Below are 25,334 nucleotides of genomic sequence, written 5' to 3' on the forward strand. Positions count from 1 at the left end.
ATTGCGGTAAGATAAAAATATTAAACATTGAATCTTTTTGGCTATTCGAGACAAAGTATTTTTTACGATACAATATTCTGATAGTTCGTGAATCGGAAACTCAATCCGGCTATCAAATCACGACTCTTACAGGAGTCAACGGATCCCGTTCGCGAGCACCCGGCGATCGTGTGGATCTAATAACGGATATCGATTTACTTTGAACATTGTTTTAAATTCTGGACATATGTAAGTCATAATTATTTTGAAATCTCTTTTTCCTACTTGTCGACTGTAATGGTTAAATTAAGATATCGTATACTAAACTATAATTGCGTACTTTTCATGTATGGGCTCCGAACTCAACATTAAGATTCATGTCGATACGCTGTAGTCACCTGTAAAAAAATTAACCAATCATGTGCCGCCGCGCTTCCATAGAATAGTACATTACGATACAAGTGCGAATTACCTATTCGCACATGTATCGTACAACGTTTTACAGTACATATGGCCCTTTAAATGTTCGACACAGTAACGTAATATGCTACTTCTCGCACTAGTGCTATAAAGTAGCCCCATATGTACTGTAAAATACTAAAAGGGGGCGCGAGGCGCGGGGTCGCGCGGAGTCGCGTGTTTATGTGTTTTGTTTACTGATATACTTACCAATTTTCATTCATTATTTGGGTTTTTATAGTAAAAAAGTATTATTTTAGATTACTCGTAGAAAATGTACTATACAATAGTGACATAATCAAGCTTTTCAAAATCGTACCTTACTTAGGCAACTCAGCAAGCTTCGTTTTTAAACACGGTACTCGACTGAAAAGCTCTCTATTATATCACGATTGTATAAAATACTATTTATTTATACAAAATTTAATACTATTGAACTTGGACATTATTGGGCATCTAATTTATTTTTTAAAATAAAATTGAAGTGGCATTAGTTGTTTGCTTATTACCGTTATGTTTTTGTTGACGTTACTACTTGTATTAGCATGGATTTTGTCAGTATTAGATAATAAAAAATTATGCAACCGTTGTATAAGAAGGGTAAGGTAAAAAAGGCGAGTGGCGTGGGTTGTAACAGAATCCGCTGTATTGTACAATGTATTGTAAAAGAATACGCCACGAGCATTTTTTGACCTACTTATGCAACGTTGCATACAATACATTTTCTAATACTACTGAATAAAAGTGCAAACCAGAAATAATTATATACGGCAAAATTTAAAAGATTAAATTGCAAGTTTTGACATCGACACATATTAATATTTGATTTAAATTTTTGACATTTTAATGGAATGCTTGTTTTGTTTGTAATTTATTTTCGTGCTTAATATTCGAATGCTGAAATGCCAGCCAGACATGTAAAGAACTGTACAGTTAACTATGGGAACATTGTTTTTATGACATTAGTGAATCAATACAACATTTTAAAATTCATACTTTTTAGATAATTTAGTTTAGTAATTTGACATTGACACACATTGACATTTTTTTTCCCAATATTTTTCAGTACGGCTTCTTTTATATTTGTAATTTATTTTTGTGATTAATATTTGAATGCTGAAATTCCAGCCGAACATGTAAAGAACTGAATTTGTATACTAACAGCTTATCAACTCATGTTTTATCAAATAAATGATTATCTTATCTTATCTTATCTTATGAATTATAAATAAAATGCAAAATGAATTTAAAAAATATATATACGCGCGGCATACGGCAAAATGAAAAACGTTGCGTATGGTGAATTTTGTTTTTAATTGACGTTCACTAGACGGTGATGACATTAAAAAAATAGTTTTTTTTATTTGGCAGCAATGCACTTAGTTTGAAAACTGTAAATTTTGATTTTGTTTGGTTGGTAGCCATTAAGTAGCGTTTTAGCGAATTTAATACTATTCTTCAAACCTATTATGTATATTCTTATATTAGTGTAGAATTCTTATAGTAGAGTAGAAAAATAACTATCTATAATCGGAGAACACACTTAACACACAAGAGACCGTTTATGCTATCTCTGCACCAGACCAAAGTAAGTGCGTATATTTTCATTTGACGCCTATGGTGACACCGTTAAACTTTGTCATTGTAAAGTTCGCCACATCTTGATCCAGCAATTTTTTGGGTTCATCTAGATAGATATCGACTAGCCAATAGACGGTAAGGGATGTGAATGATAGACACTCCAGAGGTAAAACTCGACAAACTTCTATTTTCAAACTTGAAGGAGTTCAATGAGAGAGAGTAGGACAGGTATCATTTAACGGTCGCGATCAGAATTTACAGCAAGTAATTCATGTTAAATACTTAAGTCGATTAAATTTAAGACGGTCCTCAGTATTTAGTGCATAGTGCATAGCATAAATAATGTATGAGTTAATTAAAAAATTAACTATCTCGCCAACAAATTGCAATTGCAGTTTGGCGAGGAATAATTATAGCTATAAGATATTAAAAAGATAATATATGCAAACGTATAACTTCATAATTTTGGAAACTTTGCAATTGTAGAAAACACTTACCAGGGTGCGTAGCGAACATGCCAGTCGTCAGTCGTCACTGTCGCACTAATATGGAAGAGTGATAGACAGACACAGAGTGTTTCGTTGTCGTAGCGCAAGTGATTGTCACCTTGGTCTGGTCTAAATTAGGTACTTACTTAAATCGCACTCATAACTACTTTGAAACACCCAATGTTTGCGAAGACGGCATTTGGAAAATATTCGGAAATAAATACCTCCTTTTGAATACTAATTATAGTCTTTTGCAGTTATTTTGTAGACATACCTAGGCGTTAACATGATTTCTACTTTCTAGACAATTTAACTCAACGTGAGTGCTAAACGACTTCCGATTTGAGCGTTCGACGGCTAAGAAATAAAGTATCGGATAAAGGGCTTCTTATTTTGCTCTCTTGGGTTTTCTCTGTCTACGATTCAATTTATGTCCTGTAATACTTAGTGATCAATCTTCTCTATAGTAAACCTGATAGTAGGTAAATAAATGTATGATTTTGTGGCAAAAAGCCTGTCGGTTGTCATTGTCAATAGGGTGTTACTGCTGAAGGGACGTACTTAGAAAAAAAAAATTAGGTACATATTATAAAAATGTCACAAATAGGTACAGTCGCCATTAGATATATCGGAACTGCCGAGATGCTCACAAATATCTGAACGTCTCTATTATCAAGGTGTTTAGTGTGTGTTCAGATATTGTGAACACCTTGGCCGCTCCGATATATCTGATGGCGACTGTACAGCGAGCTGCAAAAGTAGAGGTCGATAGTAAAAAGTAAGGCAGTTAATTTGAAATACATATTAAAATTAAATAATAAATACAGAAGTAGATATTTGTTTCAAGACTTTTTTTAATTGGTTGACTAGGAATCAAGCAACAATAAATTCCATTTCAATAGAGCGCGTCGGACTGAAGCACCATCGAATACACTTCCTTTAATATCAAACAGTTTTATGTATTACGAACTCGAGTATTGTCGATTTATCAATTTTCTCGCTCCGGCTACTCCTTATTCCGAAGCGAAGCAAAGTTCATACATTCAACTTGGAACATACGGATGGCTACATCCCGGCATTCCGATGTCTTTTTAACGGAGCTATCAGAGGATAGTTTGTTGAGCAATAAATATTGTAAATTTGTTCTAATTTAAATGAAATTGGGTAAGCGTGTGGTTGAAGTCATTATATTTTAGTGATTTAATTATGAGCACAGGCTCGATCAAGGGGTTATAGAGCTAAATATATAATAGTATAGAAGGCCAAAAAGCTTTCGGTGAGGGGTTTTGCTATTCTGGTCAGAGATATTTGCAATACATGGACTATACGAGTTTGGTATCATATGAAAATGCTCGGTTTACACATTTATAGGTAATGTTGTTTTTAAATTTCCCATTCCCAAAGACACAGCACTGTACATATTCTAGCGCTGAAAGCGTTGCTGGTGCGCTCTCAGGTGACGGGTACGAGTATAGCCAATTTTTGCAACGAGTGTGCGACCACACTCGCTGCAGGTCAGTACCCCTCCGACATAACTGTAAAGTATGGCTAAAGGTGATTATGATTCAGGCACCACGTTTCTGAAGCATACAAGAGATTCGGCAGGACATTGGCCATGTATACATCTATTTTAGTAGGAACCTTTATATCGTTGTACAGGTATAGTAATAAGTGTTGAGACAGTAGGTTGATAAATTGATAAAAGACAATACGCGTTTGTTGATCCTTTATTATGCACTCAGGGACACATTTTCAGGGATAATCCGTCAGATGGCGGTGTGCCTTACGCTAAGAATTGACGTGGGTTGAACAAGTAGTTTGAAAGATCGAAGTTCGAGATGTAGCGCAGCAGTTAGTTGTAGTTTGACGTACAGAAGGCCCTTTAGTTGGTTGATGGTTCGCAATTCGTAAGAATGGTGTTTTGAATCGGATAAGTTCCCTAAGCCTACAACTATATTTTAAGGATTGTGCGTTTTCAATTCTGAACCTATGCATGTTACTAACTGTACGAACAGTATGTCATAGATTTCCCAGCGTCTCGTAAATTGCTCGGGTGACCAGAAGAATGGCAGCTACTTCGGCCAAGGAATAAATCAGAACATCCAAAGAGGTAACGCTCGTTCTAGATAGCGTGTGTAATTCATGAAGGCAACCTTTGGAGCATTTTATATTTGTAAGTTTATTAAAAATTATAGAATAGTTTAGTTTTATCCTGATGTCCTTTGAAAAGGGCAAATTTAAATCGAAATTTTAACTTGAAATAAAAGACGGTTCCAAATCCAAAACTCTACGGCAAGATGTTTTCTTGTTTTTGCTCAATGCATTTTAATCCGTGCTGTGTCGTAACAGATGGTGTCAGCTGCTCGACATTTATGTCAAAGTTGGTCGCGTTCACGTTTTGGTTTTTATCGCCATCATGTCTTTTTATCTTATATGTATATAATTTAACTGTGATCTGTTATTTATTTATTCCTTTTTTATAAATGTTGTGTACTTTCCGTGCTTGAACGTTTATGGCCCGGTCGCACATTCGCTGCAAAGATTGGCTACGTCAGTCACCTGAGAGCTCACCAGCGACACTCTCAGCGGTAGAAAGCAGTCGCTGTGGCCGAAAACGGAAGACGAAACTAGCAGACGATGATGATGATTGTGTGTTGTTCGTAAAATAAACCTTTCAGTATGCATCTACCTACCTAATCTCTGAATACCAAGGGCTACCTTAATCAAACGTCGCATTAGAGTTCTCGCCTGCCGTTTTATCGCAGCATTATATTAATTAACGGCTGATTGAGGAAGGTACGGGTTTAATATACATTAAATATTATACAGTACAATATTCTGATGAACTGGTGCTTTATTGCTCACACTTATCTTTACTAACTTTCAGTCATTCTTTTAAAATTATGGCTTCAGTCCAGTGGGACTATTTCGCCAGTATCAAGTATTAGGAGCTTTAAATACGACTAAAATTGTCCTGTTAGTATAAGACAGTGTACGGTGATTTTATTAGCTCTTGTAAAGCGATAAGTAGTCGTGGACTATAACGGCCGTTGACTCCAAAATGGTGGTTAAACGCATTTCAAGATTTATTCTACTTTCACTGCACACTACCACTTTACTGTATAATAAGCTATTGATATTACAGATTAAACAATATTAATGAGAAAAAACCAAAGGAATTAATCACGAGGCTAAGTGATGCCTGCTGAAACAAGATGGCGTACCTGGCACACAACAAGCAGTCCTTTACTAAATTATTATTCAATTCAGTACGACATGTTTGAAATGCTTTTTTTACGCCATTCATTCCTATTCTGTTTTATCAAATAATATAAATAAATCAAAAGTGGAAAAAACCCGCCAAGTGTACAAACCTGTAGGTATATATTACGAGTATTATATGATGTAACTAAAAATTTACGGTTTTCGCAATTTTTCCTTTAACTGTGCTATAAGATGTTATTTATTACCAAATTTCAAGATTCTGAGTTCACGGGAAGTACCCTATAGGTTTTGATTCCCTTGCGAATGTCGAAAATTTGCGGCATAAACGGCGGTATCTTTTTATTGCGTTGGCTTAGAAGTTAGCTCCAAAGGACAGTAGACCTAAGTATTTGATATAAATTCCAGCTTGATACCTCCACGCGTTCCTGAGAAAAAGGCTCTTGACAGGCAGACAGATGGACGGATGGACAACAAAGTGATCCTATAAGGGTTCCGTTTTTTCCTTTCGAGGTACGGAACCCTTAAAGAGACTAAGGCGCATATATTGCTGTCATCGAGTGAATTTTCTGTAACTCAGTTGGCAGAGCGATGAGCTAGTGATAGTACTCGTAGTGATTCGTTGTTCGAGTCTCGCCCGAGACAGGGAATTTTACCACTTTTCTTTTTTTTTCTAAGATTTGTGGTATCGTTTGCAGACGTTTCTGCTTAATACAAAATTATTATTTTTAGATTTGAAAATGTCCCAAAGTGTACGAATTAGTACGAATGGTCAATCAACAGGGCCAACTCGTCACAGAGAGAATCAGGAAAACTATACGGTAAGTAGAGTCGGACCAACCTAACTCTGCAAGGTATGGCAATGACAGTGTGGCAATGTCATAATCGGTGACACATTTCTATAGAAATATGACGTTTATGACGACACTCCTCACTTTGTTCTGTCCAAGTCGGCTTTGGGGGTTCGGATTCGGTTTGGGGCGTTGATTCATCCACTATTGTCTACTGATGCTGACTGTATGTATGTTAGTTTGTAAGGTAATATATCAATGGGCCTAAATTGCCTGAAAATAAATGTTTGTTTTGATTGTGATTATTTGTATTGATTCATCTTTTTTATGTTTTATTGTTTATTTCACGACCGTCATTTAAATCGGGTGTTTCCTGTAACACGAGCAAATAATTAAACCATATATTGCTGTACTCCTTAAACGATATAACTTTTGAATTACAACTTTTAAAAATTACGATATCTTTAGATTTTAACTTTTTCATACACATTAAATATTATTTTCAATGTACGCCGACATCAGTGTGTTTGACGTTGCTTGTCACGCTTTTAAAATAACAAAATTTGCAATACATTGCGCCTTAGAATAAACTTTAAAGTATAATAAAAATCAAAACTTAAGTTATTTTTAAAAGTTGCTGAACAAATTTTGGTGAGTTTGAGGAGTACAGCCTTCAGTTTAATTTATTGCGCCTGTTACAGGAAACACCCAGTGTATCATGTAAATTGACATAACTTAGCAATCTATAATGTAATGCTATTATGAAACACATTTATTTGAAATCTTGCTACTGCTTAGAATAATTATTGTGTGTAAAAGGGAAATAAACCCTCACGATCAATCTTAGCTTACCTACGTCAACATAAGTGCGGAAGGGCAACAGGAGCGTCCATCCATACAATGTGATTACTGACGGCTTACCGAAATTAATCCTGCTTTTTCATCACATATACACATATACTCCTTCCTTGCCGTATCCGGCAATGGCGACTCCATCAACAACTCTTATCCGGATTATGAAATGCCCTTATGTGGCTTGCAAAACCAAACTTTGTTTTGAAGATGCGGTCACACGATGCGCAATGGAGTTGTCCAGTCGAGTTGCGGGTGTATGTGCAGGAGGGCTTAGGTCGCGTTTTGCGGATATGACGCTTAGCATCTAGGTCTTCCAGACGCTGCCGTTTAAATTGAGCTACTTTCTTGTGAACACTAGAACGCCATTCCGATCTTTGCAATGCAATGCCCTCCCAGCAGTATGTCGGTATCCCGCAAGCGACGAGGTGGCGTTTGAGAACGTCTTTATGTCGCAGGTATTGGCCCCCCTAATCCAAAAGAGTTCTAACGTTCCAAGTGCCTAAACAGTTCATCACATAACAGTAACAACAACAACAATATAATAACGGAGTTTGGTACAAAATAACTGCGAAATCAAAAATCATTTTTCAAATTATGGTGTTGTAGGCACCTAATTTATCAGTAAATAAGAACAAAAAGACTGAAGATGAGAATTCATCCCTTTATTTTGGGTACCAGTACTACCGTAAGATAAAGACAGTATAATTATCTCTATTTATGTGTGAAATGAGATATATAATTATGCTGATTTGAAATAAAATATCACTTACTATCATGTTGTAACACTTAAATGAGATGGTGATATAGTTTTCATATATAACCTGTTTGAGCACGTTGGAATAGGCGTTGGAAAAGGCACATTTTACGGAACCTAAGTAAAAAGGCGAATTTAGGGCTAGTTGCACTAACCACAATCAACAGACTGATCAACGTCACGCAGCAGTAAAATTTCTCATACAATAAAATTATATAAGCGAACGCTTTAACAGTGACAGACGGTCTAGTGCATTTGATCAATAAGTTTTTTGAAAAAAAAAATTTAGTGGTGCAAGCTGGTGGTGGTGTTTATCGCAGACTGTACTTTTCTTTCCAATCAACTAATACTCATCAAGACAAATCTAAAAACGCCCAACACAATAAGGTTGCGTAATTTTACACACAGTTCCTATGGCCACCTCCTGTCTCCATCATCAGATCAGCTCCATGGTACTTACCAAAATATTGCAATGTCACCCAACTTACATATGTATATAAATTTTTAGCTTCATTGGAAGTCGAAAAGTAGGTCAAATTTAACTTGCAAGATTTGACCCGTACAAACATGCATACATAGTTACATACAACGCAAGTTAAAAAAAAAGCTTGTAATAAAAAAGATAACATTTATTACACAACAACAAACAAAACGAAATAGCCGTTACAAAAATTGCTTTTATTCATTTGGTGCTTAGTTGGAGTAATCAAAATTAAGTAAATAGCCGAAGTAAAAATAAAAGTAAAAATCTTCGAAGGAATGTGTGAGTGATCGACCTTGAATCTATAACGTCTCGTCATAACTATATAGTTCGTGTCATCCACGATGACGCACAGATTTGTCAAATCTAACCTTTAATGACATAACGATACGTGTCAAGGCACGCGTCGTCGTGAATGACACGATCTAATACGCTAACTCTGCCACATCCTACGGAAGCTAAACTTCGTATAAGAGTGCCATATGTATGAATTCATATACTGCCATATGAATTCATATAATGTACATCTCGCGTTTGTTAAAGCCGACTTGGAGTCACGAATCTTTTTCATAACTTCTACTTTTGAAACGTCGTAACTAGTATGGTTTTATCACTTATATCGCGCATTTTCTAAAGATGGCAGAAATATAATGTAAAGGGGAAGTGCAGAGAAATCCTCTTAAGATGTCGTGTTACATTGAGATGAGAAATAGGTTGATTCCGAGCGTGATGTCTATTTCCTTGTTAGTAGCTGTTAGTACCAGGATGTTATTTACTATTCCGAATCACGAGAGTGTACCCTTGTCACTTTACACGTTAAATTAGAAGTTTATTTTAACAAATAAACAAACGCTTGTTTTGATTAGTCGACATTCTCAGGTAATATCAGGTCTTTTGTTTTAAATGTCGTCATTATTTAGCTGTAATCGTCTCGCTTGCCTTCTTCGTTTAATTTCATTTTCCTTTTTACTGAATTTATTTTTAGGTATAGCCATGACTCAGATATTATTATATGATAACGTGAATCAATTTGCATCACCAAGAATAAAAAAAACATTTACTGCATTTAATATGGCTTGCTTGAAATTACACAATTCGGGCTCTTCCAGGTCAATATAAGTTCTATTTTGAACAATTAAGACGCCTCAGAGTAAACTATCTCAAAAGCAGTTTTATATACTTAAGTCTAAATTAGTATTACTTGATATAAGTACTATTACTTTCCTGGAACTTTAAATACACAAACTTATTGGGCTTTTCAAGGGCAAATGTAGGTATACCTAGGCGTAGTAATTGAATACATAATTAAATGCCTAATTCGTTACCGCGTCAGAAAACTAGGAAGAATAGCAGCTGTGATATATCTTGAGTAGTTCTCAGATGGGCATGATTTCGTGGCTTGTCACCGTGAAATTAGCTTTTAAGATGTTTACTCGTATCGTATAAATTCAGACCGCCAACGCTGCGTCAGACTTATTTATGATTAATGTTTGTCATCGAGCACAGGCCTTTTTCAGCGAATGACAAAAAACGTGTCTCAAAATTCACTTAGCTGGATCAAATAAGTATCTACGTTACGTGCTTGCATATAAGTATCATTTTTAGATTCAAATATTTAATGTGATGTGTGATGACGCTGATATCACTGTACTCGGTTTAAAACATTCACCATTGTTTTAAACCGAGTTAACCAAGACAAAGAACTAAGAAGAAAGTCGGAAGAGCAGCTGCGAACCGAAAAAGGTCTGAGAAGGGTGAAATTTATTTAGTTAAGTTACTTATGAACCAGTTTCTCTCAATTTGTGGTTGCCACAATAAAGTATAGAAAGTTGAAGCTAGATCTAGTTAACTATTAGATATCAGTTAGGTTAGATTTACACTACTTGAAATTACCCATAGCTACTTAGCCCAACTGACGCAAACACGCGTATTTTTGACCGACTTCAAAAAAAGGAGGAGGTTAATTAATTCGACGATTTTTTGTTTGTTTTTTTTAAGTTTCTTAAGCAAGTAAGGTTCTAAGAATCATTTTTTCAAGGTCCAGTTCTAATGATGAGTTCCATAAGAAATTGAGGAAATTCCTTAAATATTGATGGATTCACATTCAGACCTTGAAACTTGAAACGAACCCGAAACGCAGTTTTTTGTGACATGACCAGACACGAACGACTCCCGCAGAATGCTGCGTCACTCGTAACAACAACTTGGAACTAAAAATGGAAAAATAAGCTGTATGGTCAGTTCATAAGTTGGTTGTATAACATACCTCTGTGCTGTTGCTTTCGTTAATATATCGCTTATTGACGTCATCGTAGAGCGTGAAGTAGAAAGTGGTGACGTTGGCGTAGTTATTGGTGGGGTGCGATTCCGCCATCATCCTGTCGCGCCTGCAACAAACAGAATGTAGTATAAAATAATAGTTATGTGTAGTAATAGTAAGTGGTGTATGAAACCGAGTGAGTAATGTACTGGGTCGGTGACGAGTACTTGGAGATCTATCTTAGAAACAAGATGGATTAGTAACTAATACAATGTATTTACTGCCTTATTAATTTATATTAATTTGACAAGACATTGCATGCACGCAATTGAAGTTCACATAGGTGACTTTGTAATGTCATGATAAACCCATTTTCACATGCCTAAACGCTGAAGATACTAAAGGTCACAATGGACATATTTATATGTTACCGTAAAAATGCGTTTTAAAAGAAAACGCGTTTTCCCTAGTTAAAACTAGTTTTCCGAAGTGTATCGGTGAAAACTAGTTTAAACTAGGATTTTTCAGTTAAAATTAGTTTTCGCAAACTGCTTTGGTGAAAACTAGTTTTCACTAATTAATCAAAATTAATTTCACTTAAAACTAATTTTCAAGCCATCACAACGAGAGGATATCGCTCGATCAGTGTGTGTTGCAAGATAGATATCTTTTACGAGTAGGTGGGGCTGAAAATTATTCACCTAAATTGGGAGCATTGGTTTGGAATAGCCTGATATTGATCGTTATGATAATGATAATAAATTATTCGATTAGTACCTAATAGCAGTGCCCTATCATTGTGCGCACGTGACAGACTTTTGTAAATATATTTTAGGTGTTTGTTACCTATTTAATATTTTGCTGAGTGCAATATATATGTTAAAGAGAACTTACCTGTGGGGTACGCCAGTGGTAGGCCACACTCGCCTGGCATCATCGGATTAGATCTGCGGACAAATATTATTTAGTTAATTTTTGTACAAAACTTTGAGGAATCAAGTGTCTTTGTTTGAGGTACAAAGCCAAACGTTGCATGTCTAGAAAAATCTATGGCATTATTTAGGTAATTAAATTCAGAATAATGTTTCCTACTACGTAGGTATAACTCTACAGAGCGGCTGTATAAATTGGTAAATAAATATTATTATCATATTAAACCATCCTCAGTGACACAAATCTGCCATGTACCATAAATAGAACATTAAGAGGTCTGCTCCGATAAAAAAGTGAATCAAGAATTGGGGATGATGGACATTTCATTGAAAGGCTATTCGATGTTTTCCGAGATAAAGAAGACCAAGATTTTCTGTTGCAAAAAATTAGAAACGTAGTCGCAGAATACCAGTGTTTTTTAATTACTACGCTGAGCTGAAATTACTCGAAGTTTAAGCCTTTAACAGACCAGATAAAAAAGAATTTACGAAATTTTTATTTACAATAAAAATATACATAATGGATATATACTGAGATTACTATTACTAGCTTAAATCTAAAATAAGTCCTTGAGGCATTGTACTCGTACCAAGGATGCTGGCGGCATTTCCTCGTTGTATTGCAATACTGATACGTTCTGCGAGGAAGCCGCCAGCTCTTCGGTCACCATTTATGTTAACCAGACGCTGCTTTGCGATTTCTGTAAAAAACTTGTGTACGCTGGGACCCCATGGACCTAGAGTTCCAGCGCTAAATGATACAAAATAGTACTCTCTACCGAGTCTGTACATTACTAGCCTTGTGGCCTTCATAGTCTTTAAATACGGATTTAAAAAATATACTTACAAAAAGTTGATGTTATATGTTGATTGTACCGTATAGAGCGTTAAAAGGGGCTAGTAAGTATAGGAGTTTAACCTAAAATTTACCTTCATGTCTCGTCCAAATTAATTAATCCTTTAACTAATCTAGTTCAACCATCTGTTGGGGTAAGTTACTCTGTTTCTGAAACCTTAATTGCCGTTTGTTGAGTGTTGATTACATTAATGAAATTTACTGAATTGAATACTAGACAAGTTTGGTGGTTGTAATTGAAGCGTAAATACACTAAACATTCTTACGTTAAACTTTCTGAAAATGACCAGAAGCCCTAGTCTAGTGTAGGTAAATTTATTCGATAGCGTGACGTCACGTTATGATATCGAATAAATTTACACTAGGGGTACTGATATCTTGAACAAAACACATCAAAGTGAAGTATTTTAATTAGTTATAAAATTAAGTATTAATTGTCTCGAGTGAGACTTAACGATCCCGTGGCAGCGAATGGTTCAACCATATCCTTTAACCATAAGTATGTTTTAACCATTCTTACTTTGTTTCTAACATCGTGGTCTCATAACTGATGTGTCTTCTTGGTTTTCAGATATATTTTTTAAAATTGATGTATGTTTTTTTTTATTTCACACCTGCTAGCAAATATGTAGCTGTCCAAGAGTAATTTAGACATTATTACCTACTAAAAATATTACAATAGAAATAGTATTAGGCGAAAAAAAAATACTGAATTTTCCAGTCCATTACCTAAAGTATCTATTACAAAAATGTAACCCGTTTCTTGAAGGACAGAATATAACAAAATAAAAGGCCGAGTGGCCCATATCGTAATTTATGTGGTGCCATTCCAATACCTTTTGGTCAGATACAAAAATTAAATATTTCTTTCAGTAGTATTTTTTACACAAAAACTATGTCTAAGGAAAGTCATTTACTTTTTGTTTCAGCCGTTTTTACAGTAAGGGGTTAAACGAAAGTTTCTTCATTTTACTTAAACTTTAGCTGCAATTTCGAAGTCGAAGAGATTTTCAATTCAGAATTCATTATAAATTAAGATTATGCCAGTGAAGTATTTGTTGCAAAAGAATAGGTGTAAAAAAATCGGTCAAGTGCGAGTCGAATGTACTCACGCACGAAGGGTTCCGTACCATTATCTAAAAATCACTTTTTTGTATGGAGCCCCCTTATTTTATTCTGTTTTTAGTATTTGTTGTTATAGTGGCAACAGAAATACATACTCTGTAGAAGTTTCAACTGGTTAACTATCACGGTTCATAAGATACAGCCTGGTGACGGACGGACGGACGGACGGACAGCGGGGTCTCAGTAGTAATAGGGTCCCGTTTGACCCTTTGTGTACGGAACCCTAAAAAGTAAGTACGTACGTGTGAATTTTCAAAACATATTGATTAGGTACGGAACCCTAAAAATTAAGTACGTACGTGTGAATTTTCAGAATATATTGGTGTGGTTAACATATTATATTTTCAATAGCCTAAGGATATTCAAATCGTGTGATTCGAAAGTTTAAATTTTCTAGCTAACAGAGCTAATAGGACGTCTTTATTGTGTCAAATTGGCGTCGGCCTTACACCTTCCAATTTCTTTGGTTATGCTATAGACGAGCTATGAAACTGAGTACGTATGTTACATTTTATAAAAATCTAAGAGTTGTATTGTATAGTAAAGATTTCGGCGCCGATTGCCGATTTTACGGCCCCATAATTCGCCTCGCTGGTCGAGTCGGTCTATGTGTGCATGCGGTGTACTCCATAGTTTTTACAATTGTGGTGTGTGGTTCAGATGCGGGTCCGCCAATCCCGCCATAGTAAACTGTCGGCTCGGTTCGAAGTTCGAACTTTAAGATACGTCAAATATTAGGTAACTTAAAGTTAGAATAGGGCCGTATAATAATTTCGTATCGTATTTGTATTGCATAAAAAGTTTCTGAACGAGACCCGTGGTGAAATCGGAAAATCTTATATATCCACTAGGCACATAAAGCGTGTTAATGGAAGTAACTCGAGTCGATAATGAAATTGGCGGGCGTGTCATCGGCGTTTGTTGGCCGCTAAATATTGTGAATGAGCTTAGGCTTGCCCTATACAGGACAGTTTTAGCCCTTACCCCCCCAAGCAAGCAAGCAAGCAAGTATTCAGTAAGGTTGGAGGTCACAGAATTACTGTTACTATGACCACCGCAACTGGCAAAGAATGGCCTAAGCTAACCCTTCACAGGCTTTGCAAAGCGTGGCAGTGTCAGTAACTATAACCATCAAATTTTAATGAAAATATGAAGTTTATTGAGGGACTTCCATACTTTGGCACGTCAGAGTCGGTGCAGAGGTTGAAAAATACCCTACACAGAATTAAAAGTAAGTCATGTTTTATATGTGCGCGAATATTCAAATGTTTTCTCTTTAAATTTTTACAATTGTTCTAGGTCCAGCTTAGAAGAAAAATATTTGTTAACTGAATAAACTTAACATTAAATGTTTATTTAATAGAATTACGACTACATAATATTATTAGCGACACCAATGCCGCGAGGGAAATCTTCGTCTTTATTATCACTCTTCGGAACTTGTCTTGAGTCTTGGACAATTTCTTTATAGGCTATTTGTTTAGTCATTTGTGCTCAGTCTCAAAAAATCGAATACAAAAAAGTAGGCGTTAAAAATTTACAATAATACTTACAGATAATTTTCCTATTAAAAGTCGATACACACACACACGGTACACATCTGCTAGACAAAAAAAACTACAACTGAATTAATATCGGCCAAGTACCTTCAGTGTGACTCGGTCCTAAACCGACAACGGTTTCATAGTTGGCAAACGGTGACCGAGCGCCGCTACGGTGGCATTTCGGTTTCAAATAATTGTGCCAAATAGTAATAAGGCCTTAAATATATTGTGTTCGTTGAATTTTATTGTTGCTACATAAACATTTATGTTATAGGCCTTGTCCTGAATGAATATACTTTGCGACGCGGCACAGCGGCTGAAACACGAGTAAAAAAAGACAAACAAGTACTTATAAAAAAATTTTATACCATAACGGTGGTAAACAAGCGTGCGGCCCGTCTGATCTTAAGGTGCAGTATGTTTAGCCAGCAGAGTTATTGAAACATCGTAGTGCTTTTTTTAGATCACAATACGGTTGCAAGAATTTAATTAGCCATCTTGAGGTCTTTCATACATTGCGCACGACCAAATGTATGAACGGCCTTGACTTGCCCCTATTATTTGTAAGAAAGGAATAAAACTTGATTTAACTAATTTAGGCTTGTAAAGTCTTATGAATAAAGGGAGTAAATCTCTCGCTGCTGTAAGCAGTTACATAGCTAGTTTTAGTTATACAGGGTGTAACAAAAGTAGTTAGGATCCGTTTAAGGGCATATTCAGTATCGCGTTCTGATTAGGAAAAAGAAGAAGAAAAAAATTTATGACGTAAAAAAATGTTGGCCTGTATAGAGGGTTGGCAGACTTTGACGACCGACCGACCGATTTTATTTCTACTTTTTCCTAAATTGAACACGATACTGCCCTTAAACGGAACCCACTATTTTTGTTACATTTTGTAAATAGAGTCTTGAGTAACGCCTATAACGACGCCTAGCGCAATGACGTCATAATCTTACTAATTAATGTATTTTCAACATCTCATAACTCATACTTTGCCAACACAGACTACTCATACAAAAAGTATTCTCACTCAATAAATCAATTAGCAGTCTTATTGCAGAAAATATAAACATATTACGCGAATGTATTTGAATGCCAAGCTAATGAACTTGTTAATTCAGTAAGAGTATATTTTAAGATTTTACCCGTATAAATGTGCGTAAAGTGAGAAAATTTCGTTTTAATAGGGATGTTTACCGTACGTAAAATACAGGGTGAAATTGTTATGCTTGACCATACGCTGTGGGGTGAATATGGGTCATACTGAATAACTTCTTCTATGAACAAACCCCGAAATCGCAAAAAAAACAGCTGTTCTATAGAAAACCACCACCACAATGTATGAGACGGCAGATTTTTGTTTCGAGGTTTCGGGGTTGGCCCCATAGTCAAATTTGTTCAATATGACCTACATATCCACCCCTCAGCGTATGGTCAAACATAATAATTTCACCATGTAAATTATTTCACACAAATAAAGCAATAGAATTATACAAAACATATACCGCAATTCTTTTATAAAACATTTTTAATTTATTAAATCGCAGAAGAACTATAAAGAGTTTTTCATTTTAAACTTCATAATGGCTAATCGACTGGCAAAAGCCAGTTCGAAAAAAAGAAGCTGATTTGATTTGACAGATTTCAATTAGCATTAATAACCTAGAATTATCGTATTCTATGATAAACGTCATCATCACCACGCATCATAAGACATTTGTAGATTACACAAATGTACTAAGGTAAAACATATATAAAAGATATACATATATAGTTGTTTACCTTGAAATAATTTATATTGTAATTTTTTATTATTAAATAACGACTTTACCAGTATTTGAAGCAGGATTTGAAACCGGGGCCATCGGCTTCATAGGATCACTTTTACTGACTGACAGGTGGTCAATATATTTTTTTGTTTAATTCATAACTACCGCATGCCTATCGATCGCGCTGCTACGCAATTTAGATAAAACATTTGGTTCTTTTAGTACTATTAGGTACGTTTCTCGAATCCTAGATGTAGAGACCGCCTAAAAATTCATGTGAGGCGCGATTAATGCAGAGGGCACGTTCAACTAATTCTCACAGGATTCGAATCACGGTACTATACATACATATTGATGACGTGGAATATAAGTTCTTTATTCGGTAATAATAAATGATAGTTGCTAGTAGTTTTTACTCCCTAGACCCTACATAGACAATAAAACCCGTACATTATTGTATTTATGTAAAAAAACTTGAAAATAACACCCACGCCCTACTTATTTTATACTCTGCAGGGCTAAGATGGTCGGCTCTTTACCATTTGTCACCATGCCTGTCACGTTCTTACAAGTATGCAAGCGCGAAAGTGTCGGGAATAGAGACAAGTGATAAAAATGGAACCATGCTGCCACCGCTGGATGGTTCCATCTTAGCCCTACTGGAGTTTTTTTTTCACAAACCCATACGTGTGGGGTATCTATGGATAGGTCTTTAAAAATGATATTGAGGTTTCTAATATAATTTTTTTCTAAACCGAATAGTTTGCGCGAGAGACACTTCCAAAGTAGTAAAATGTGTCCCCCCCCCCTGTAACTTCTAAAATAACAGAAACAAAAATCTAAAAAAATATTATATACATTGCCATGCAAACTTCCACCGAAAATTGGTTTGAACGAGATCTAGTAAGTAGTTTTTTTTAATACTTATGTCATAAATGGTACGGAACCCTTCATGGGCGAGTCCGACTCGCATTTGGCCGCTTTTTGATATTGGAGATCACGACCCCGAAATTACCAGTATAGTAGACTCGTGGGTACATAACTTATATTCGATCGATTGAAAACGCCAATATATATCTTAAATGGGATTAAGAATTAAAAACTTGTTCCCATATCGCAGAAATCATAAAAAGCTCAATTGCATTCAAATAAATGAGGGCAGGCAGTAAAAATGGTCATGAAATCTTGAATCTTGGGCTTTTTATCAATATTACGAGTAAAGAGAGAATTAAATGCTTCCAGATATTAATCTGATTGTTAAATCTGTCACTTACCATAAAATTATTATTGAACCGAACTGAATATAATGAGTTTGGCAGAAAGCAATTATCGAATAATAAGGGAAATCCATTTCTCACATGCGCTTAAATTATTTTCGAGATAATGGGATTTAAAGCTCTTTCATATTTCGTAATCCGAATAGTCGGGTTGTGTCGATCGAGGTTAACGTGGATTTGGACAAAATTTACCTCAGGAAATCCAAGTCTATCTGGAACCTGAACACAGTGAGGGGCTGGCTGATCTCCATTCCCGTTTCTTCAGCTTTTAAATGTCTAAAACCCATGCTCATGAAGGTTTGACAAATATCTTCAAGAAAGAAAATGAAAATGTTTATTCTTCATTGAAACAAATTTACGCACTTTCCCATTTTTATTTTATGGCTACTTTTTTATTTTTTTATTTATGTATTTCATTTCGGAACATATTAAAACCATTACACCATTTTTTCACTACTGTACAAGTTTTTGACCATCATATATATTTAGAACCCAACTGTAACGTGATCTGGGTCCCAGCAGAATACTCGTATCAGTGCTTTGCTCGAAAGAGTGAATCGTACTTATAGCTGAGTTAGAACCCTTCTGTCTTTTACAACAACACACACCACAATTTACAGCGAACAGCATCAAGTAAATCCATTTCTCGTGTTTAGTGATATTATTTTTTCTATTAATTAAATTGTGTACTTTAGTTTTATTCGGTTTGTAATGTATTTGTAAATTGTGTGTTTCTGCAGCATTCAAATAAACGTTTTATATATCTATCTATCTTAAGGCATATCACCGGTTCTAACACTACACGCGAGAAGGTACCAAAAGCCGCTATAATTCCTTAGCGGCTTTCGGCGTAGGTATGTTTTGTAATAGTTCAAAGTGTGTCCTTATTTGGAGATATTTGTTACAATTCTATAGAACTGGATACACAAATAGATTAATTTGAATCTTCAGAAAAAGTGTCTCTTTATTTAAGAACGTAATATTAAAAACGAAGATAAAAAACTGTGAATTGAAAACGGAGCGAAATTGAAATATTGCATTGAAAGATACTTTTGAATTTATGAAGTCGTTTAAAACATGTTATTAACATCTGATTCATATTAAACAAGACTTACAGACAAAGTTTCACCTAATTTGTCACACAGTAACTTATAAAGTTTTAACGAAATATAAAGCAGTTGCAAGTCTCGTTTGCCGGCGAAAGTTAATTTATGTACGTCGTCTGAAATTGAATCTTAGATGTGGTACTACTTTAATTACGCTTATAAACCAATTTTAGTTTACAAGATTCCCTCATAGTCGTGTAATTAGTTTATTTTATGAATTATGATGAGCTACGAGAACATATATTAAGTGTTTTAGACAGAGGCGCTTTTTTTTAGACACCACATTCCACAAGATAAGCCTAAGAGGACTCTTCTATACAGGCAGTTGTATACATGTTACGGGTAAAGTTAGAAGGTTAATTAAACTCAAGTTTACATTGGTATAACTAGTTTTGCCTTTAACATACATAATTGATATGAGCTCATATTGATTCTGACGTGGAACCTACGCTAACATCTCTTTGTACAAGTGGCATGTTTATGTTAAACAGCAAGTTACATTACTACAGCTATACTATAAGGATAACTAGAAGTTTGTCTACGACTATCCATTAACTAAAACTAATTTTACTAAAACCTTTAAGATATACCACCCGTGTCAGCTAATATTCAAATTTTATAATTTTAACCTGTTTCGCGTGCTGAATTAAAATTAATTAAATAAAAAGAAAATTTCATAAGATTATATTTTATCTGACTTTAGTGATCAAGGATGTGATATTGACTGAATATAAAATAAAAAGAGACACGAATAGATACCGATTGTCGAATAGAATACGTTAGGGACGCAAATTTACGAGTAAATTACTCGAAGCATTCTTTAATCAGCGGAATGTTCAGAGCTCATGCACATACTGAAAGCTGACGTATTTTAGCACGAACTTTTTTTAATTTCCGAGGGACACGAATCAGGCTTCAGGCGGTTATGGGCATTCCCATTGCGTCTACCGCATGGTAAGTGAGGAAGTCGGGATCTTATATTACGATGACTATAGGTGTTATGTCGCTTAGTTTCTTAGCTACATTACATTACAACATTAAGTTTTATACCACATGTAATTTGTATGTTTTTTTCCGTAATCACTTATCAAACTTACAATTTAAATAAATAAATAAATCAGCCAGGAGACATTAAGGGCTCTCACTGGTCAATCCAGTCTTGCGTTCCGTACGTTATTAAAATATTGAAAATACCTACAGAACCTGGGAGCTATTGATACCGTATAACCCCCTTATTCATAAACGTGTACTAAAGTTTCGATGCCGCTGATCATCGTTTGTCCCTTTCCGACGTATTGGTATGATGGAAAGGGACAAACGATGATCAGCGGCATCGCAAATTTAGTACACGTTTATGAATAAGGAGGTATGTGTATAGCTTTAGCTAATCAGTGGACATTCGTAAATATATTATTTTGCTTATCCCCGAAAAAATAACGTGCTAGTCAATAAGTAACACGTTATACTTTGCGTTAGTTTACAAGATTCCCTCATAGTCGTGTAATTAGTTGGTGCCTACACTTATGTATGGTAGCGAAAGTTGGGTATGGCAGAAGAAACACCAGAGTCAAGTGAATGCAGTGGAAATGAGAGCGTTGAGAAGTGTGTGTGGTGTAAAATTACAAGATAGAATTAGGAACAGTGTGATAAGGGAAAAGTGTGGACTGAACGAAGATGTAGTGACAAAAATTGAGAAAGGTATGTTGAGATGGTTTGGACACGTGGAAAGAATGAGTGAAAGAAGGTTAACAAAGAGAGTGTATAAGGGAGAAGTAGAAGAGGGAGCTGGTAGGGGTAGACCTCGGCGGACTTTCTCTGATCAAATCGGGGAAATCCTGAAGAAAGGCCAGGTCAAGAGCACCCTAAACCGACGAGCGTGTATGAGGAATGTCATGAAAGTGAAGGAAGCGAAAGAGGTATGTCAGGATCGTAGCAAGTGGAAATCCGTGGTCTCTGCCTACCCCTTCGGGAAATAGGCGTGATTATATGTATGTATGTATGTATGTATACTTTGCGTATTTACATGCAATTTTTTTCGCCACCCTCCCACCGCAAAAATAAATACTTACGCAAATAAATATAACAACCGACCACCGAAATTACAAACCTCGACTCTTAATTAATATGGAATTCCGCAAAGTAACGCTTGATTATATTCATTAGTGAATTCAAAGCGATCGAATCGAATCGAAATCGAATCGAGACCCATTTTGCGTGATTTATCACCTATATTTATGTAGGTATACTGGTGGACCTCAAGCTATCAACTGAGTAGGCATTGGAATCACCAGCCCTGATTTGTCTTTCGGAACTCGGGTGAACATTTCATGTTAACGTGCTATGATTTTAATTGGTGCGGCTTTGTTCGCTTTGTTTTGGTCTTTTTTACTGAAAAATATGGTATAACGAGAACTTTTGTAAACTAAAAAAATAAACAACGGACAGCGTAACATATTAACTAGGAAAATTTCAGTGAGAATAATTGCGAAGTAATTAAATCGTTATAGATCCTTGCATATGTTTAGAAACACTCAGCCAGTTAAGACAAATCTGTAGATCTAATTATTATCAAATTCGGCCCTCGCGTTTGGTCTCGAGAATGCCACAAATTCAGGCAAAAATTTTAATTTTATTGACAGGAAACAATTGACAAGTGTGAAATGTGTATAAAATAGGATTATATAACGAGTAAAACTTACGAATATCTTAGTAAATCCAGCGATGGTAGCCAAGCGGGGTTCTGTAGATGATTCGTAATAATGAATTTCTCGAAATGCGTGGTCGGAATATCTAAATACAGGTTATAACAAAAATTGTGTGGATCCGTTTAAGGGCATATTCAGTATCGTGTTGATTGGGAAAAAAAATGACGCGAAAAAAATCTATGGCGCAGGTCGTCCAAGTCGGCCAACCCTCCATACAAAGGTCAAAAAATGTTTTTTCTACTTCTCTTGTGAAAAAAGACAACGTAAAAAATCCGGTCTATTCGTGTAATATTAAGCGTCTTAAAGCTTGGGGATGTTTTCAAATAATCCCTTAAAACCACATGTTGCAAATACATTTAAGCTTATATTTACATTAATTTGGAAGCGACACGGCAGGTTGGGCGATGACGCAAATTAATGATGTCATACCCATTAAGCGGGCCTTCCTTACATCCGTGCGTCTTAACGCTTTTCCAGACATATAAATTAGATTTCACTTTAGAAAATATAACTCGTCTTGAAATGAGTACCTAAAACGTAACTTTGAATACCTATGTCTTTTTTTCTGTAGAACCTTTGAGAGAGATAGCTAATTTTGATGAATAAATAAGTCATAAACAAATAAATATTATAGGACATTATTACATAAATTGACTAAGTCCCACAGTAAGCTCAATAAGGCTTGTGTTGAGGGTACTTAGACAACAATATGTATAATATATAAATATTTATAATATCCATGCTCATCACACGAATAAATGCGATTACCAGGATTTGAACCCGGGACCATCATCGGCTTCGTAGGCAAGGTCACTACCCACTAGGCCAAACCGGTCGTCAAAAGGGTTCCATATAAAACTCCAAAACATAAAATATCTGTAATAAGTACACAACCGGTGATAAGTGCTTAGACTTATAGGTGCTTTTAGCCTAGTTATTAAATTCATAAATAAATAAATAAATCTGATGATACCTTATAGAAAAAAACTACACTTTTAGTCCGTCCTAATGTAAAATATTTACAATTTTTACATTTAACTAGTTGTAAATTGGATCATTTATAGTAAGATACACACAACAACATTTGGGGAGACATCAAATGTAGCCCTATAGTTTCCTATAGTTATTGTAGGAATAGTACATTACTATAGAGGACGGGAAACGAAGGGTTGCAGGCCAAGTAGATATAGACGGCCGAGCGTAGCGAGGTCGGGTAGGGATACGCGGCCGGCAACCCCGTTTCTCGTCGAGATTTGTATAGTGCTTTTCTCAAACTTGCAATGAAATAATTAAAAAAATTAGGATGATGATGATGACTGATGATGATGATTATTATTATTACTTTCGGGTTATCAAAAGGGGAACGAAAATTTGATTATTTTTACGCTACGATGCACGGTTTAGGAGATACAGCCCTATAAAAATTTCTGCATGACTGAAAAAAAAAAAACTTTATGGAGCTGTATCTCCTAAGCCGTGCGTCGTAGCGCATAAATAATGAAATTTTTGTTCCCCTTTGAGTCCCTGAAATGATATTTAACAAACACTAAAAAGAAAAAAAAAAGAAAAAAAGACAAAAAAAAAACATAATGGCAGAATTTTGCTTATAGGTTTTTTATGGTTGAATACCAAGACGTGCCATAATTTGACGTTTAAAAACAAAAGAAGGTTGCCTTACAGGCCTAGGTGTGTAAGGCTGTATGAAATTCCTTTATCATCTTCACTCATCGCACCTGATATGTTCCGGACCTAATTTGAAGTAAGTCATGTCAACATTTCATTACAAGTTTGAGAAAAGTAACGATATAGAAATGTTGGCGAATCAGAACAGTGGACCATGTGACAATAATGACAAGTTAAGACGGTGACGAAATAGGATTGTGGACGAAGCGGTCCTGAGCCCAACATTTGTGTGTATCTACACCACATTATGTGCAGACGCACTTAAGAAAATTATATAATTTTATGCGGAAACGGATAGAAGTATAGGTTTAAAGGTTAAGTTACGCTTCACCCTATTTGTATGTGGGTGTGAAGTGTTCGGGTAAATAGTAATATAGTCTGGCAAACCAATATGTCGTAGAAAAGGGCGTAAAATTAGAAGATAATCTTAGGCGCGAAGGTTTGATCTCTCACAAAGTATTTGAATTTCGCACCTTTTCCTACTGACAAATTAGTTTGCCAAAGTATATTATATTGAAATTGTTGATATGTATATTTGTAATTTTTCCATATTTGTAATGTAATTTAGTTTGCAAACTCAATATTTCCATAGCTAAGAAGTTTGATTAAGAGTTTCGACTTATACCTAATTTAATTACCATGACTAGATTAAGCGTAGCGTAGTCTGAGTAGTACAACATCTAAAATCAATCTACTATTTAGAAACATTTTATTAGCAAGTAATAACAAACACAAAATTAGAATTAATGACTCCAGAGGCGAACTAATTGCTTTAAGGGATTTCTCATTTACTCCAATAAAGGCGTAATAGAGAGACAGAGACAGTTGAGAATTTACGCACTTCGATTTTCGCGGTTATAGCCCTGCCCTGATTTTGGGTACCTAGTATTTAAAAAGTCCTATCTATTCTATTATTCCTTTTATAGGCGGGTCTAGCCAACCATTGAATGTTCAGTTTATCAGAATAATTTTTACTCGGTTTTTTAAATAAATATGCATGAGACCTTTCAGTCTATGTTTGTCCTAACTCCCGTGCTATTTTATTTGAGCTCTCATTAGTTCTGCAAAAATAGAACATATCATCGTGTTGGATCTCTTCTTATAGACTCTTATTACGATAAAAGAAGTAGACAATTTTCTTAGACTTTAATCTTAAACTAGACGAGTAAGGTCACTTTGGACCGGCCGTATCGTATTTATTTTATTTACTCTCTTATATCAACATAACTAGCGACTCGCCCCGGCTTCACACAGATAAATCTTAACAAAGTAATAGAGTGCTATTGATAGGTGAAAACCGCATGAAAATCCGTTCAGTCGTTTCTCGCGAACATACAGACACAGACAGATAGACGCGATGGAGGACTTTGTTTTATAAGGTGTAGTGATAGTGACTATCGATATCGTTACGCTAGAACTATACTTATAGATAGGTGCATGTTATGAGTCGTGTGAAGAAAAAAATGA

General features: G+C 35.4%; 1 protein-coding gene across 1 annotated transcript in view; it reads right to left on the reverse strand.

Annotated features, from left to right (window-relative positions):
• LOC133520757 (tachykinin-like peptides receptor 99D) overlaps window positions 1-25,334 on the reverse strand; it is a 249,977-nt gene that overhangs the window by 30,411 nt on the left and 194,232 nt on the right. The window contains exons 2-3 of the mRNA XM_061855394.1: window positions 11,765-11,817; window positions 10,877-10,997 (exon numbers count right to left, since the gene is read on the reverse strand). Of these exons, the coding sequence (XP_061711378.1) occupies window positions 10,877-10,987 (111 nt within the window). The 5' untranslated portion in view covers window positions 10,988-10,997; window positions 11,765-11,817. The remainder of the gene's footprint in view (window positions 1-10,876; window positions 10,998-11,764; window positions 11,818-25,334) is intronic.

The sequence above is a fragment of the Cydia pomonella genome, chromosome 8 (assembly GCF_033807575.1).
Source record: "Cydia pomonella isolate Wapato2018A chromosome 8, ilCydPomo1, whole genome shotgun sequence".
In the NCBI taxonomy this organism is placed as follows: Eukaryota; Metazoa; Arthropoda; class Insecta; order Lepidoptera; family Tortricidae; genus Cydia; species Cydia pomonella.